This window comes from Castor canadensis, chromosome 7 (genome assembly GCF_047511655.1).
Source record: "Castor canadensis chromosome 7, mCasCan1.hap1v2, whole genome shotgun sequence".
NCBI lineage: Eukaryota > Metazoa > Chordata > Mammalia > Rodentia > Castoridae > Castor > Castor canadensis.
The window spans coordinates 124,896,850-124,911,297 of record NC_133392.1 but is presented as its reverse complement, the minus strand read 5'-3'; the positions used below and the strand labels follow the sequence as shown (position 1 = coordinate 124,911,297).

The 14,448-nt window shown below is 40.0% G+C and overlaps 1 protein-coding gene across 4 annotated transcripts in view; it reads right to left on the bottom strand.

Annotated features, from left to right (window-relative positions):
• Positions 1–14,448, bottom strand: part of Agbl4 (AGBL carboxypeptidase 4) — a 1,287,504-nt gene that overhangs the window by 58,968 nt on the left and 1,214,088 nt on the right. For 3 of the 4 annotated variants that reach the window (XM_074080185.1, XM_074080183.1, XM_074080184.1), the window contains exon 10: positions 2,149–2,301. The exons of the other annotated variant lie outside the window; for it this stretch is intronic. In XM_074080185.1, the coding sequence (XP_073936286.1) occupies positions 2,149–2,301 (153 nt within the window). The remainder of the gene's footprint in view (positions 1–2,148; positions 2,302–14,448) is intronic. 4 annotated transcript variants of the gene reach the window in all.

The following is a 14,448-nucleotide window of genomic DNA, read 5'->3' as shown; positions in this document are numbered from 1 at the left end:
TGCTGCTCAACAATCATGTATGGATATTTGAATGGGGACACATGCAGCAGGGAAACATAGAGGGCGAGAGTGACTATATTATGATGACAATCAGAGCTAAACTTTGGGCAGTGCTCTCAACTTTATATTTTTCCCCATATAGTATTTCACTTAGGCTTTAAAAGAACACATTCAACATTTTATCTTTCTATAGATGAAGAAACTGAAGCTCACAGAGGTTGAGCAATTAAGTAAAATAGTAGAGATTTAAACTCAGTGACACTAGATTTCCCAATGCCTCCCACCTCATTGGAGACAGCTGAACATCATCAGGGGACCCATGGTGGCCTTTTCAATAGGGTGTCAACAGCACCCATCAGAGTAGACTGAGAGAGAAGAGTGAGCATGTCAGGCTCCAGTGAGAATGTCTGTTAAAACACATGCTGTACTACCACTATGATGAGATGGTAGGCAAGTTGCCTTATTTGGACTAGCCTCAGTTTCCTCATCTGTAGAGTGGAGGTAGTAATAACAGCTCTCAGAGTTGTGAGTGTCAACTCACTTAAGGTTGTGAATCCATGGAAATCTAAATAAATGAAGACTGTGGTTTCAATAGGAGGATGAGTTCAGCAATCAGCTGCAGATCAAAGAAGAAAAAGAGAGAATGAAAACAAAACAAGAGAGATGAGTGAGGCAGAGATATAGACATGTGAGTGTGAGTGTGTGTGTGTGTGTGTGTTGAGTTAAAGGAAAAAAATTGGGAAAATCACAGAATGTCAGATGTGAAAGGACTTCTTTGAAATCCATGTAGTGGAACCCAAATCTTCTGTTTTGGAATTGGATAGTGATTAGACCAGGATAGATGACCTTACTTCAACCTGAGCTCCTAAGGAGGCTGCATTTCAGGAACATCATCAGGCCATCCCAGAAAGAAGGCTTCCAAACAGTGCCTCTTCTGTGAGTCCTAGAAACCTCTCCCCTGTAAGGGTCTCTGAGACCAATGACCCACCTTCCAAGTAAGCTGGACCTGGAAGCCATCACCTGCTCTGAAATTCCTGTGGCTTCAAAGAGACAGGTCTGATCATCCTTTAGAGGATCCTACAGAGCCTCTAAAACAGCATGGCTATTTTTGTCCCATACCTGCAAATGAGCAGGTACTTGCTTTGATCTACTCCTAAATGCTGGGCAACCTTGCATTAGATTCTCCACTTTTCTGGCCCATAGGTGTCTGTTGGATATAAAGAAAGTCTGGACAAAACGATTTATTGTTCCTTTCTTGGTCTGACATTCAAAGATTCTAGGATTCAAAGTGCATCTTACTGCACAGAGAAATTCATCATCCCCATAATGTCCAGCCTGAAGCAATGGGCAGGTGAGTTTTCAGCTCATCAACTTCAAAAATTGCTATGACCTTCCCCTCTGGCCACATGGAAATAACAAGGCTTAAAGATTTAGTATCAAAACAAAGGAAAATGTGCAAAAACTCTCCCATGTCCTGAAACCACATGCTGATTCCTCTCCTTATCATTATTCCCTGTTTTTTTTTCCAATATTGCTTTCTGCTACAAATTTTTTCTGCTGCCTCGCCATCTGTCCAGCCCTCCTCACTTGTGAGGGAATTGCAACACCAAAAGTCCTGGAGTTTGTTGAAGTCTTCACTGCCTGCAAAGGACTTTCATATCTACAGTTACATGTATTCACCCAGGAAGCTACAGTGCCAGCAGGGTAGAAAAGTATCACCCACCTATTACTGACAAAGAAATTGAGGTCAAGAGTCATGAAGAAAGGGAATGGTGGACGCACAACCCTGAGCAAACATGTTAACTTGTATGAAAGGACTGAAGTAGATGAAAACAGGCCCTGGGAGGTACTCAGAGAGTTTCTTTTCCTTGTTAATACTAGAGTCAGACCCACTAAACAAATGCCAGCTCCTCAGACTGACTGTGTCAGAGGCTCCCTCCCTGACTGTGGATGAGCAACTTGAGAGCAGGGTCATAACTTGTGTAACTCTGTCTTCATCACCCATGAAAGACCTGGCACAGAGTAGGTATCCAGTGAAGGTGAAGGACAACTCAAACTGAGCCGAACCAGAAGAAAGAGACAGTAAGAAGAAGAGACACTGAGGTGTACAGAGGGCTGGGGCTGGCCACTTTAGAGCTTCTGACTTACATAAGAGAAGTCCTCAGCATTCTGGCAGAGAAGTTTGGGAAAAATGGACTGCCTCTGGAACCGTTCCTCATCCTCAAAGATATTGCCATACATGAAACCATTCATCATGGTGGAGTGGGCGTGAATGTCAATATAAAACTCCAGGCTTGTTTTCTGTTGACAGAAGAGACAGTAAATGAGGAGTCTGGCACCATAGAGCTAGCCTTAAAGGATCCAGATACTATGCATGTATACACACACACACACACACACACACACACACCAGTGGCCAACACCCTTTCAAGCTGGCCTTTTGTGTCAGCAGACTTGGCAACTATTTACAATGTGATCTGAGGCATTGAGACAGGTGAGGATAGATTTCTCTTCACTTTTAACCAATGTGTCCTCAGGGTCTGAGAGCACTGCCATCAGCATCCCTCTTCAGAGGTCTTCTGAGGAAGTGAGGTTTCATTGGGTTAAATCATGACGTTACTTCTACACAACAGTTAACACATTCGTGATTAGACATTCTCTGCTTACAGAGACATGCCTTCCACGTAGTATAATTGTATTTCCTTTAGGCCTACTTGTAATTTTGCCCTATCATTTTTGACTGGAAGACCTGGTATAAATCATGTTCCCACTTTGAGCCTCAACTTTCTTATCTGAAAAAATTGGTATTTTGATTTCAACCTCAGAGAGTTCTAGTGTGAACTAAACACAGTGGTAATAGTTATTATTACTTCCTGCATATCAAATGCATGTCAGGCATCACGCTGGGAGCTTTATGAAGTCTTAGTTAATTCTTTTATTTAACCTTTCTTCATGAGGTCACATCTACTCCCCAATAACATAGACATTGCTTATGTTGAGGAGTATTTGTAATCTGTAAATGACATTGATTAGTCTTTCTCTGCTCTCTGCTTACACATACTTAAGGCACTTCCTAGCTTGATATATTATCCGTTAACCTGCTCAGCAAGTGTGGGAGTTGTGTGTAAAGAGCTTAGTGACTGCAGAGTGACTGAACAAAAGATCCCAAGAGATTACTCCAGACTCCATAACATACTGGAAGAACTGGGGGACTTTCAGGCCACCAGAGCTTCACTGTTCCTCAAGCACAAACTTCTCTTCCTCTATATCACCCCTATCGGTATTTACCAATCCCTTCTAAGAATAACATAGGACCCAAATGTGGAAGGAATTTTTCCAAGTTCATGGAGTAATTGTCACTGACACACAAGCCTCCTGACCCCTGGAACAATTAATTTATCATCGTCAATGGCCAACACCAGAAACAGCCAAGTCAAAACTACTTCCTTTCTAGTACGTAATCCTGGAAAAGAAGAAAAGTCCACATCTGGAAAGATTCGCCCTCCTTGGGACACTTTCAAATGAAGTTAAAGGCAAATGAAAACCATGTTGCTTCTAGAATGTGGGCTTGATGACTGTCATTTCATTTGCCTCAGAGTTGGAGTGAAAAATTATGTCTTGCCGAGTTCCCAGTTCTCTGGGTAGCATAAGCTGTCTTTTGAGAGATACAAGATGCACAGCTCTGTGTGATATTAAACTCATCATTTTCAGCTTTGGAGGTGGAATACACAATGATTCAACAGGAGCCCTATAAAAGTCATCTTTGCAATTTTATTTTCTTCAATTGTCTGTCTTTTCCTCTGAGCTTTTGATGAGCTGCAGAGGAAAGGAGGTGGTAGAGAGATGACTTACGAAATGTGTGAGGAAAAACTGCAATTTATATCTCTGGCTGTCAGAGCCAGAGAAGGCCTGGAAATCAGTTTCTTTGACCTTTTTTTTTGCATCAGCCCCGAGTGGGGAAGTTGCTTGCTTAAGGCTTGCCAGAAAGCTCGTGAAGGAGCAAGAATTAGAGCAAAGCTCTTCTGTTAACCATTTGGATATGGCGCCCATTGTCTCTCACATCTGGCGGCTAATCTGAATCGCCTTTCAGTAGCCAGCAGGTGAATTATAATTGCCGCATTTGATTCAATAGTAAAAAAGTATGCAATGGTTTACATTGAAAAAAATCTTCCTTCATCCCATCCTCCATTCACCCAAGTTTTGCTCCCTAGAGGCAACTACTTTTACCAGGTTGGCACATATCCTTCAAGAGACAGTCTGTGCATGTACAACTAAATATTGCCCCACTCCTAAACAGTAGCACCCTAATGATACTTTTTGGGTCTGCTTTTTTTCTCTGAATACATCTTGGAGGTGATTCTTTCTCAGTCAATAGTGACTTCATTCTTTTTAACAGCCACATATAAACTAACCAGTTTCCTATTGATAAACATTTAAGGTATTTCCAATCTTTTCCTGTTATAAACAATGTCTTAGTGATGGACATTGTATATACAGCATCTCCTACATATACAATTATATGTAGGATAAATTCCTAGAACTGGGCATGGTGGTACACATCTGCAATCTCAGCATTCAGGATGCTGAGATAGGAAGAACAAGAGTTTGAGGCCTGCCTGGTCTACATAGTGAAATTCCTGTCTCAAAAAAAAAAGCACAAAAAAATTCCTAGAAACAGAATTACTTGATGCTATGTGGTTTTGCAATTCTAATAAACATTAGTAGATTAACCTTAGAAGAACCAGTTTACTCCTAGCCATGTATTAGTATCTCTTTTTCGATTACCTTGACAACACAGGCAGAATCAAACTTTCTGATATTTACCAAGTTGATGTGGGAAATTGATATCTAAGATTGGTTTTAATCTAATTTCTGTAAGTATAATTATCTTTTTATTATATGGTTAAATATTTTTCTTATGTTTAAGAACTACTTGCACTTTCTTTTCTATGAATTGACCAATTGTTTTCTTTGTCCATTTTAAGAATAGGATTGTTAAGTTTTATTCCTTACTGATTTATAGAAGCTATATGGTAGAGAAATTAACATTTATGTGTAGGATAAACATTTTTGTCATTTGTCTTTTTTACTTTACTTTTAGTAGTACATTTTTCCATGCATAATTTTTCTTATGGTACTGGGATTTGAACTCAGGGCTTCATGCTTCACTCCACCAATTGAGTTACTCTGTCAGCCCCCAGGTACAAATTTTTAAATGTTAATTTTAGTCATATTTATCAATCTTTTCATTTGTGGTTTCCTTATTTATTTTATTTTACTGTTTCATTGTTTACTCTTAAATATTTTGTTTCTATGTCAATTTACATGGCTGTAGGGAGTGAGGTAAGGATTAAATTGTATTGGCCCAATACCACTTGTTGAATTATGCATCTTCTCCTCACTGACTTGAATAGCCATATTTACCATATAATTTTGTATGTATTTGAATTTATTTCTGTACTTCCTATCTATTCTTTTTTTTTTCCTGCAATGGGGTTTGAACTCAGGACCTCATGCTTGCTAGGCAGGTACTCTACCACTTGAGCCACTCCACAGCCCTACTAACTCTATTCTCATTGTTACATTCCTGTGTCAATATCACATGGTTTTTATTCTTTTCTGCTTATAATATGGTATAATATTTGAAAATTAGTATTTACCTCATTATGCTTCATTTTCTGAACTTTCATGGATATTTTCACATATTTTCTATGTGGTATTTATAATCATCTTGTTTATAATTAGCCTTTTTAGTTTTCCTCACACCCCCAAATTCTGTCAATATTGTCAATATTTATAATATAATCACATTAAATTTATGGATCAACTTAGGTAGAATTAACTCTTACGTCTTTGAGTTTTCCCATCCAAGAAGATGTTTTAACTTTCCACTTATTCAAGTTTTCTTTTGGTTGTGATCAAATGGGATATGGGTGGTGGTAATAACATGTTGAGGCTGGCCATAAAATTCATACACAATCAACCACTTTCTCTTGTCCTTCTTCATGGAAACTACATGTAAACTGGTGTACCATACGAAGGTAGCCTGCATCTCTGAATCAATGCTTACAGAAAATGGCCAGGAGAGTTATTTGACCTGCATCAGACTGTGACATGAGAGAAATGAACCTTTGGTATATTAAGGAACTGAGATTTGGGAATTGTTTATTATAGAAGTTAGTATTATTCATCTTGGCTAGTGCAAAATCTCAATCCAAAAGCTTTATTTCCAGGCATGGAGGTATATGCCTGAAATCTCAGGTACTCAGGAGGCTGAAGCAGAAACATCACAAGTTTGTGGGCAGCCTGGGCTACATAGTGAGTTTGAAGGCAGCCACGGTGACTTAGTAAGACCCTGTCTCAAAATTAAATTTTAAAAGGACTGGGCTATCTTTTGTGGCAGAGTGCTTACCTAACATGTCCGAGGCCCTGGGTCTAATTCCCAGAACAGCTAAAAAAACAGAAAAAGAAAAAGAAAAAGCACCCAGAATGTATTTTATCCCTCAGGCTGAGTGAACAGCCACCCCACATGACATTACAATTCTCTATTTTTATCTCCTCTTTGAGGAGACCCTGCTCTTTGAGGACAGGGATCATATGTTGTTGATTTTTTTAAATCCACAGAACAAGGAGAAGACTTGATGTATAGTAGGTCATCATTAAAGGTTTGATGAAAGAATGAATGAGGAAATGAAAGAAAGAGTGAATTAATGAACGAACAAATGCATCTCAAGCTTTTTCTAACAGTAAAACAAGGTGCTTCTCTATGGTCATGCTGGAGCATGGGGTATGTCGCAAATGCAGGTCCCTTAATTATAACTTGGGAATGAGAAAAGGGGGTGGAGTATCTGTTCTTTCCTTCCAACCTTAAGAACCTTAATTAAAACCAAGCAATGAAGGGCTGTCCCATTGCCAGAAGCCAACAGCTCATCCTGCAATCAGGGGCCTAAAGAGTAAATTAAAATCAGTACCAATAAAATTAAAACTACCTTGGGGCATATTTGTAACATAATTTAGTGTGGAGTTAGCTTCCTCCTAGACACTAGGGAGGAAATGGATTTTCTTTCTACATTCTGAGCTGCTTCCCTGCTTCATCTCACTTGGTACAAGCCAAAACCTGAGACTGGTGCTCTGATGTGGTGTTGCATCCTTCACATTTGGGAGTACCTCAGTTTATCTCACATTTAATCCAATGAAGGAAAGGCAATCCAGGGAAATCCAGTTCAGGAAGGGCAAAGGACTTTTATCTCAGATTTGTAGATGAGGAGGAAACTGAACTCTGCAAGGACAATGGCAGGTTGAGAAGGGTGAGCTTTGCTGTTATTTCTCTTTCAAAGAGAAGGGAACTGAACAGAGAGTTTAAGTAATTTGTTCAGCATTGCACAAACGCAGATGCTGGCTACAAGGCTCCTTCCCCTGCCTGCTGCTATGCCCTCGGGAACCTGCAATCTAGCAGGCAATTCCCTGATCACAGTCAGGCAAGCACCATGCAGGCTCAAGTCTGTCTGGGAACAGACTGCTGGCCTTAGCCTCTCAAAAGGGCACTAAGATGAGTGTGTAAACTTTTGGACAAAACAGGGTAAGGGGACAATGGTAAGGAAGAGTAATAGAAGGGGTTAGACTAATTAAAGTCTATATATATTTATAGGTAAAATGCCAAGGCAAAACCCCAATGAACAATGAACAGACACTTAAATAACGAAGGATCATGTTAAATAATAGATCATGTTAAGGGGTTGGGGAGGGTAAATTAAGAGGATAAAAAAGGGTGAATATAGTTGAGGTACTTTCTACAGATGTATGAATATGGAACATTGAAACATGTCTAAGTTATTTTAACAAGAGGAGTAGGGGAAGATGGAGAATAATGGAAAGGATGAAACAAATAATTATTGTATATATGGAAATGTAACAATGAAACCCCTGTATAGCTATCATTTGTCAATAAAAACATTTTTAAAAGATGAGTGCACATGGGAGAATCAAGAAGTGTTAGAAAAATTCCAGAAAACTTCTTTGCTAAGATTTGACCCAGAAAGATGTTTTCCCCATGGGACTCAGGCAAAAAAAAAAAAAAAAAAGTCCACAATCCACTGTTTTTTTATCAATTAAAATATCTCCCTGCCTGCTTTATTTTTTTTTCCCAAGAAATAAACCTATTTCTAGAAGTTAGGAAAGTTAGAAAAATTGAAGACCCTTTTTTCAATAATCACCAAGCAGCTGGGTGAAGTGGTGTATGCCTGTAGTCCCAGCTCTCCAAGAGGATCTCTTGACACCAGCAGTTGTAGGCCAACCTGGGTAACATAGCAAGACCATGTCTAGAAAAAAAGTATTATAAAAGCCTTTCATCTTCATAGTGTAAATCTTTAAATTGACATAGTTAATTCTTCTTTTCTCAGGTATCTCCTGAATGTGACTAGATAGAAATTCCTGCCACACAAAAAGGTATATGAGAAATCAGGCTGGGGGAGGTGGAGAAGGGAGGAGAACCACCAGGCAGCTGACCCAGGGAACCTAGGGCGTGGGTCACAAGTGCTTCATTCCTGCTTCCCGCCATCTCACACCTTACCAGCCTTGCAGAACCTCCTGTAACTCCTCAAGCACCTTTAAACCCTTCTGCTCTGTGCTGTTTTGTCTGCTTTTCCCTCAAGTGGGAATGCTCAGCCCCTCCCTTCCTTTTCCCATCTGGTGACATCTTGCTCAGCCCAAATGAACCTTTGACAGAGAACCCTTCCTTCACTCTTGCAGGGATGGCAGCTCCTTTCTCTGGACTCCCACAGATTTAAAAAATACATATCCTTTTCTTAAGGATTCTTAAGGATTTCTTATTCATTTGACAAATATTTACTACGAACCTAGTACGTAGATGCCATCATAGGACCTGGGGGTAAAAAAGACAAATAATGTGCCTGCTTTTAAGTTGCTGACATCCATGTTTAGATGGCAGACCACAGACAGCAGATAGGCAAGGCAGTAGCAGATTGCAGTTCATGCTAGGAATGCACTAAGATGAGCTACAAATGGTGGATAACAGAGGAGCTGAAGGCTGAAGGAAATAAAGTCATTACTTAGTTTCTCAGAAGTTCAGACATGGGCTTGTCATGAGCTCATTACTAGTTAAGGATTGAGCTGTGATTCTAACTCACATCTTACCACCTCCAAAGCCTTGATCCTCACCCTTGAGGGTCACCGCACTGCCCACTCCTGCATTGAGAGTGAGCAGGTGAGAGTTAGAGAGACAGGTAGAAAAGTCAGGCCCTTCCTCAGGAAGCCCACGTCTGAGCAAGATAAGGAGACAATATAATCAAGGAGCTCTCAACTAAGAGGAGGACTGAGTTATAATGTGTAAGGCCATAAGAGCTAAGGGATATTTTAATTTGATAATTAAAAGTTAATGTTGCCTCATTATAAAGCAAAGGGTGATGAAAGTAGGGCATCCCCAGGTACATATTAGGAACTCAATAAAGAGTTGTGACCTGAATGCTTTGGGGAAGGAGGTTGTTAGCTGACCCAAAGAGGTAAGGACATATATGTCTAACCACTGAGCAGGGGATAAAGTAGATCATCTGTAAACATTGATACTTTCTTCCCAGGAAACTCATCTTGGCTCTCCTAATAACTTGCTTTGTGAACCTCCAGAATCCTCTCTTTCTAAACTTCAATTTCCTCATTTAGAGAATAGCTTTGGTGACTTCTTGGGGACCTTTTAACCATTGCATCCTAAGAGTCTTACATTTTTCAAATATTTGATCTTGTTTGCAGCCCCCTCCCACCACCACCAATACCCTGTCCTTAGACCTCTAACTGAGGACAAATGCTGCAAGACTTCCTCATCTCATCTCCTTCAAGACACAAATACAAAGTCCTTTTCCTTAGCATGCCCTGTGGGAAGAACCTACTGCAGGACAGCCACTCAATCATTTCCATGCTAATGCATTCTTCCCACTTGGTAGAGTACATATTACTGCTTTCCAAAGAAGTGTTCAAGGTGCCAGCATTCATGCTGAAATTATATACTTTATCCTGGGGAAAAATAAGATGGTTTCTACCTGCTTTATTCAGTGTAGGCAGCTGGAGGAGAGGAGAGGGGAAGAAGAAAGACACAGGCAGGGATCTGATATCTGTTCCTTTACTCTTTCTTTCTCTCTTTCTCCCTCTCACTCTTCTTGCTCCTCTCTTCTCTCTACTCATTCATTTTCTCTTCCTGTTCCCACTTTCTCACCCCTCATTTTTCACAGTACAGTGGGAAAAGGCAAACCGAGTATATGTAAGCCTTTCTGGTGTTGCGAGAGCTGTATGGGAGCGCTGGTGTGTCACTGATGGAGCCATCAAATCTAATGGGTGATCAGGAAAGGCTACAGAGGAAGTGACTTGAGCAACATCCTCATAGACAGGAGAGTGTTCAGCAAGTGGGTGATAAGAAACAGAGCCTCTGGAGGGGAGGAAGATAGTCTAGGCTGGGGAAGCTTGTGAGAAAAAGTCCCAAGACCCAAACCACCTAGACCATTCAGGGAACTCCAAGGTGTTTGTGTGACTGGAAGGCCTGGGAATGGTAAGGTGAGAAAAGGAGCTGGAGAGGCTTCCATATTCCTATTCACTGAAAGCCTTGTAAACCACTAATGGAACATGTATTATGGATGTATAACATGATTCTTTAGGATTTTAGAAAGATGGTTAGGTTTGGGAATGAAGTTCAATGGTAGTTCGTTTGCTGTCATGCATAAGGCCTTGGTTTCAATCCCCAGCACCACCACCACCAATAAATAAATAAATAAAAGACTACAAGATTGTTATAGAGGTTGAAGTAAGGAAGAATTAGACATAAAATTATAAGACTCAAATGCATTGTAGAATAGGTAGAATATTTTTGTTATGATCCAAGTGAGAATTAATTTAAAGATGAACAGGTCCTGAATTAAAGCACGGCAGGGAGGATGTGAATAATGGCAGACAGATGAGACCTATTACAAAGTGAGAACAATAGTGCTCAATCTGAGCCCTAAATTTAAACTGATTCTCAGCTTTTTGGCTTGGGATGGTGGGACATTCATTGAGATTGGGGATGTCATCGTAAGTTCGAGTTGGTTGATTGTCTCCTAAGGTATTTGTGTTAATCTGGCTTGGGCTGCTCTAAGAGAATACTTGAAGCTAGATAATTTTAAAAAAAAATTAATTTCTCTTATGGAAGATGGGGAGCCCAAGATCAAGGCACAAGCCCGAGAAGGTAAGTGCCTTCTTGCTGCATCCTCAACATAGTAAAAGGCAAAAGAGGACAAAAGGGACAAACTTTTGTGTTCTCAAATGGCAGAAGAGCCCAAGAAAGCAGACCAACTTCTGCCAGCCCTTTTTATAGCTTAATTATTCCATTTGATGGCAGAATCCTCATGACCTAAACACCTCCCTTTGAGCCTCACCTCCCAACACTATTACCTTGGGGATTAAGTTTCCAGAGTATGAGTTTAGGAGAACATATTCAAACCAAAGCAGTGCTTATCCCCAGTTACAATAAGATGCTATCAGATGTTCTATGGTCTTAGGTTATGCTATTCTGATTCAAAATAAGTTGAATTTTTTTCTAAATATGGTTATTTGAACGAAATGAACATATTACCCATGTAATCATGTGTTTCCTATATAAAACAGGCTCTTTCTTAATGTAGTTAAACATGAGCATTGCACATTTTTGTTAGCATGTAGAATAAGAACAAAAGTTTTAAAAAAACAAAATATCTGGGTCCCTTACTAGAATGTAAATGGGATGAGGGCTTCAGGCATCACTGTCTCTGAAGAGGCTTTTAATTTTTATGGACTGCTTTACTCGGTCAAAGCACCAAGGCAGTGAACAAGCAGTGATGAGAATGTAGCAAGGGTTAGACAAGGAGGCATGGTAACAAATCTAGCTTTACCTCTCAGTTTGAAGGGAAGTACTAGAATTGAAACCTGTATCTTATCAAAATAAGATAGAATAAGGTTGTGGCTTCTCTGGCTCTTTCAATTATCCAGAATTTTGTTCCCCTACCTCCTATCCTTTGACACATGAAACACTATCAACAACCTATGCACTTTGTTTATAATCATTATCTCTTCCTCACCACACCTGTTTTACCAATGAATGCACTGCTTAAGGTTACAGTTAATAAGTGGCAGAGCCAAGGATAAAACCTAGATCTTCTGTCTACAGTACAAGTTCTCCCCACTACATTATTATGCTTTGATTTTCTAATCTTTCGCTTTGATTCTTAGGGGAACCAAGAGGGTACATCATTGGCAGATATGAAAGATATGTCCTACACATGAACATCAGTTCCTTGGTGACATGACTGTATCTCCAACTTTATTTTCTGTCTGCTGACAAGCTCTCTATGCTTTTACCATGCCAAATTAAGAACTTCCAGGCTGTTCCATGTTTCTCTGTGCCTTCCAAGGCCTTGCTCATGCTGCCACCAGGAATGCCTTGCCCTGCTTAGCAGCCTCCAAAGCTAAACACGCATCTTGCCCTCTGTAAGACCTCCCTAACCCACCCAGGTATGACTGATCATGCTTCTCTCCTTAGGTTGTCACTCGATCCTCCATCTTTATTACTACCATATCACTGTTTCATTATTGTTGCTTTGGGGGTCTGTTTCTCTCACTGGACCAAGTACTTCTCTAGACCTAAAATGACACTGTAGCAATCTTTACCTAGCCTACATCTAACACAGTGTCAAGCACACTGTGAGTGCTGAGGGAATCTTTATTGAATGAATAAATGGATGAGTTCATGATGGAGGAGAAAACATGTTTGAGCAGAGATGAACTCCAGCCTAGATCTTCTGTGAGAAATGTTGTCATTGAACAGACAGAGAGAAGGGCAGACATCAAAAGGATATAATCGGTAAAAATTCTATTCTCTCTGGGTTCGTTCCCTTTTTTTCCTTCTTGCTATTGGAACAAAAATAAAGAGTACATCATAAGCAAAGCCATATTTTCTGTTTATTGCCACCAGGTTAATAACAGTAATGGTGCAAGAAGAAAATGAGGTGTTATATAAAATCCTGCATTGCAGATTTTGCTGCTGATGTAAAGAACTCAATAAAGTGTAACACTTTAATCATGGAGATAAAAATCACACAGCCGCTTCCCACAGGCTCCTAGAGCCTTAAGACAAAATAGTTGTGGGGAAATGAGAGATGAGAGAAGAACATTATCAGGCATCAGAAAAATTGTTTGGGACTCCCCTCCCCCTACTCTAAAAAAATGGAATAAAGCCCTTTCTATTTACTTCCAAGACACCTTGTATGAATTTCTGTATTCTCTGGAGGACATGTTCAAACTTCTGGGAAAGGATTTTTAAAAACTGATTTGTTTAGAGCGACTCTAATTCCTGCCTTTTTGGTGACTTGGTGGCATCTAAGAATAAGGAGGCAGTCTCTAAAAATGAAAGAAAGTTTTCCATGGAAGCAAGGAGATTGGCGATGGTAAAAAAGTAATCTCTGTTTTTATGATGGGCTTGTGATATGAGAGAAAGATCATAGCAGGAGATGAAGGTTCTTGTGCCAAGTATGATAATCTTGGGGAAATCACCTCTGCCTCAGGGCCTCAGTTCCAACATTCTTCAAATAAGGACTTGCACTTGGAGATCTCTAAAGGTCTTTCTAGTTCTGACATTTGGAGTGTGAAACCACATGCAAGGAGGACAGTGATTGGGCTCTTGACATTGGCTATTGTGGTTCTGGACTGTTACAGTTGCTTCCTACCTGACCTGTTTCTACTCTGAATACCTCCTTTCCTCTCCCACCAACCAAATCCATTATCCCCCTGTAGCCAGAGCAATCTATTTATAAAAAGAAGAAATTATACACACACCCTGGAAACTATGCCCACATTGCTAAAAGAAAGCACGAACTTGTGTTATGCAAAGACAATAGCTTTGGGATTGCAGATCTGGGCTCCAGCCCCTGCTCCATTATGTGACTTTGAGAGAGTTGCTTTATTTCCCCAAGCCTCAGTTCCCTTATCAGCAAAACAAAGGTGACAAAAAGACTACTCATGTCACAGGACTGATGTGGGTTAAATGAGTTAGTGTGTGTTTAAGTACCTGAAAAACAGTAGGAGTTCAGTAATTTTTTTCATAGCATAAGTATTTCAGGAGTAATTACAAACAAGGACACTTCCTGGGGCTGTACTGTCTAATATAGAAGTCACTTGTGACTATTTAAATTTAACCTAATTGAAATTAGCTTTTCAAAATTACACTTCTTTAGTTGTACTAGCCATATGTGAGTGCCCAAGAGCCACATGTGACTGGTGGCTACATAGTGGACTATGCAAAGGAATGCTAACATCATCACAGAAAGTTCTACTGCGTGGCAGTACTAGTACTGTGTCCTAGTACTTCAGCAATCATGAATGATGGATCGAAATTTAAGACATGCTCCCATACATCCACACTTGCACAAATACATCTGC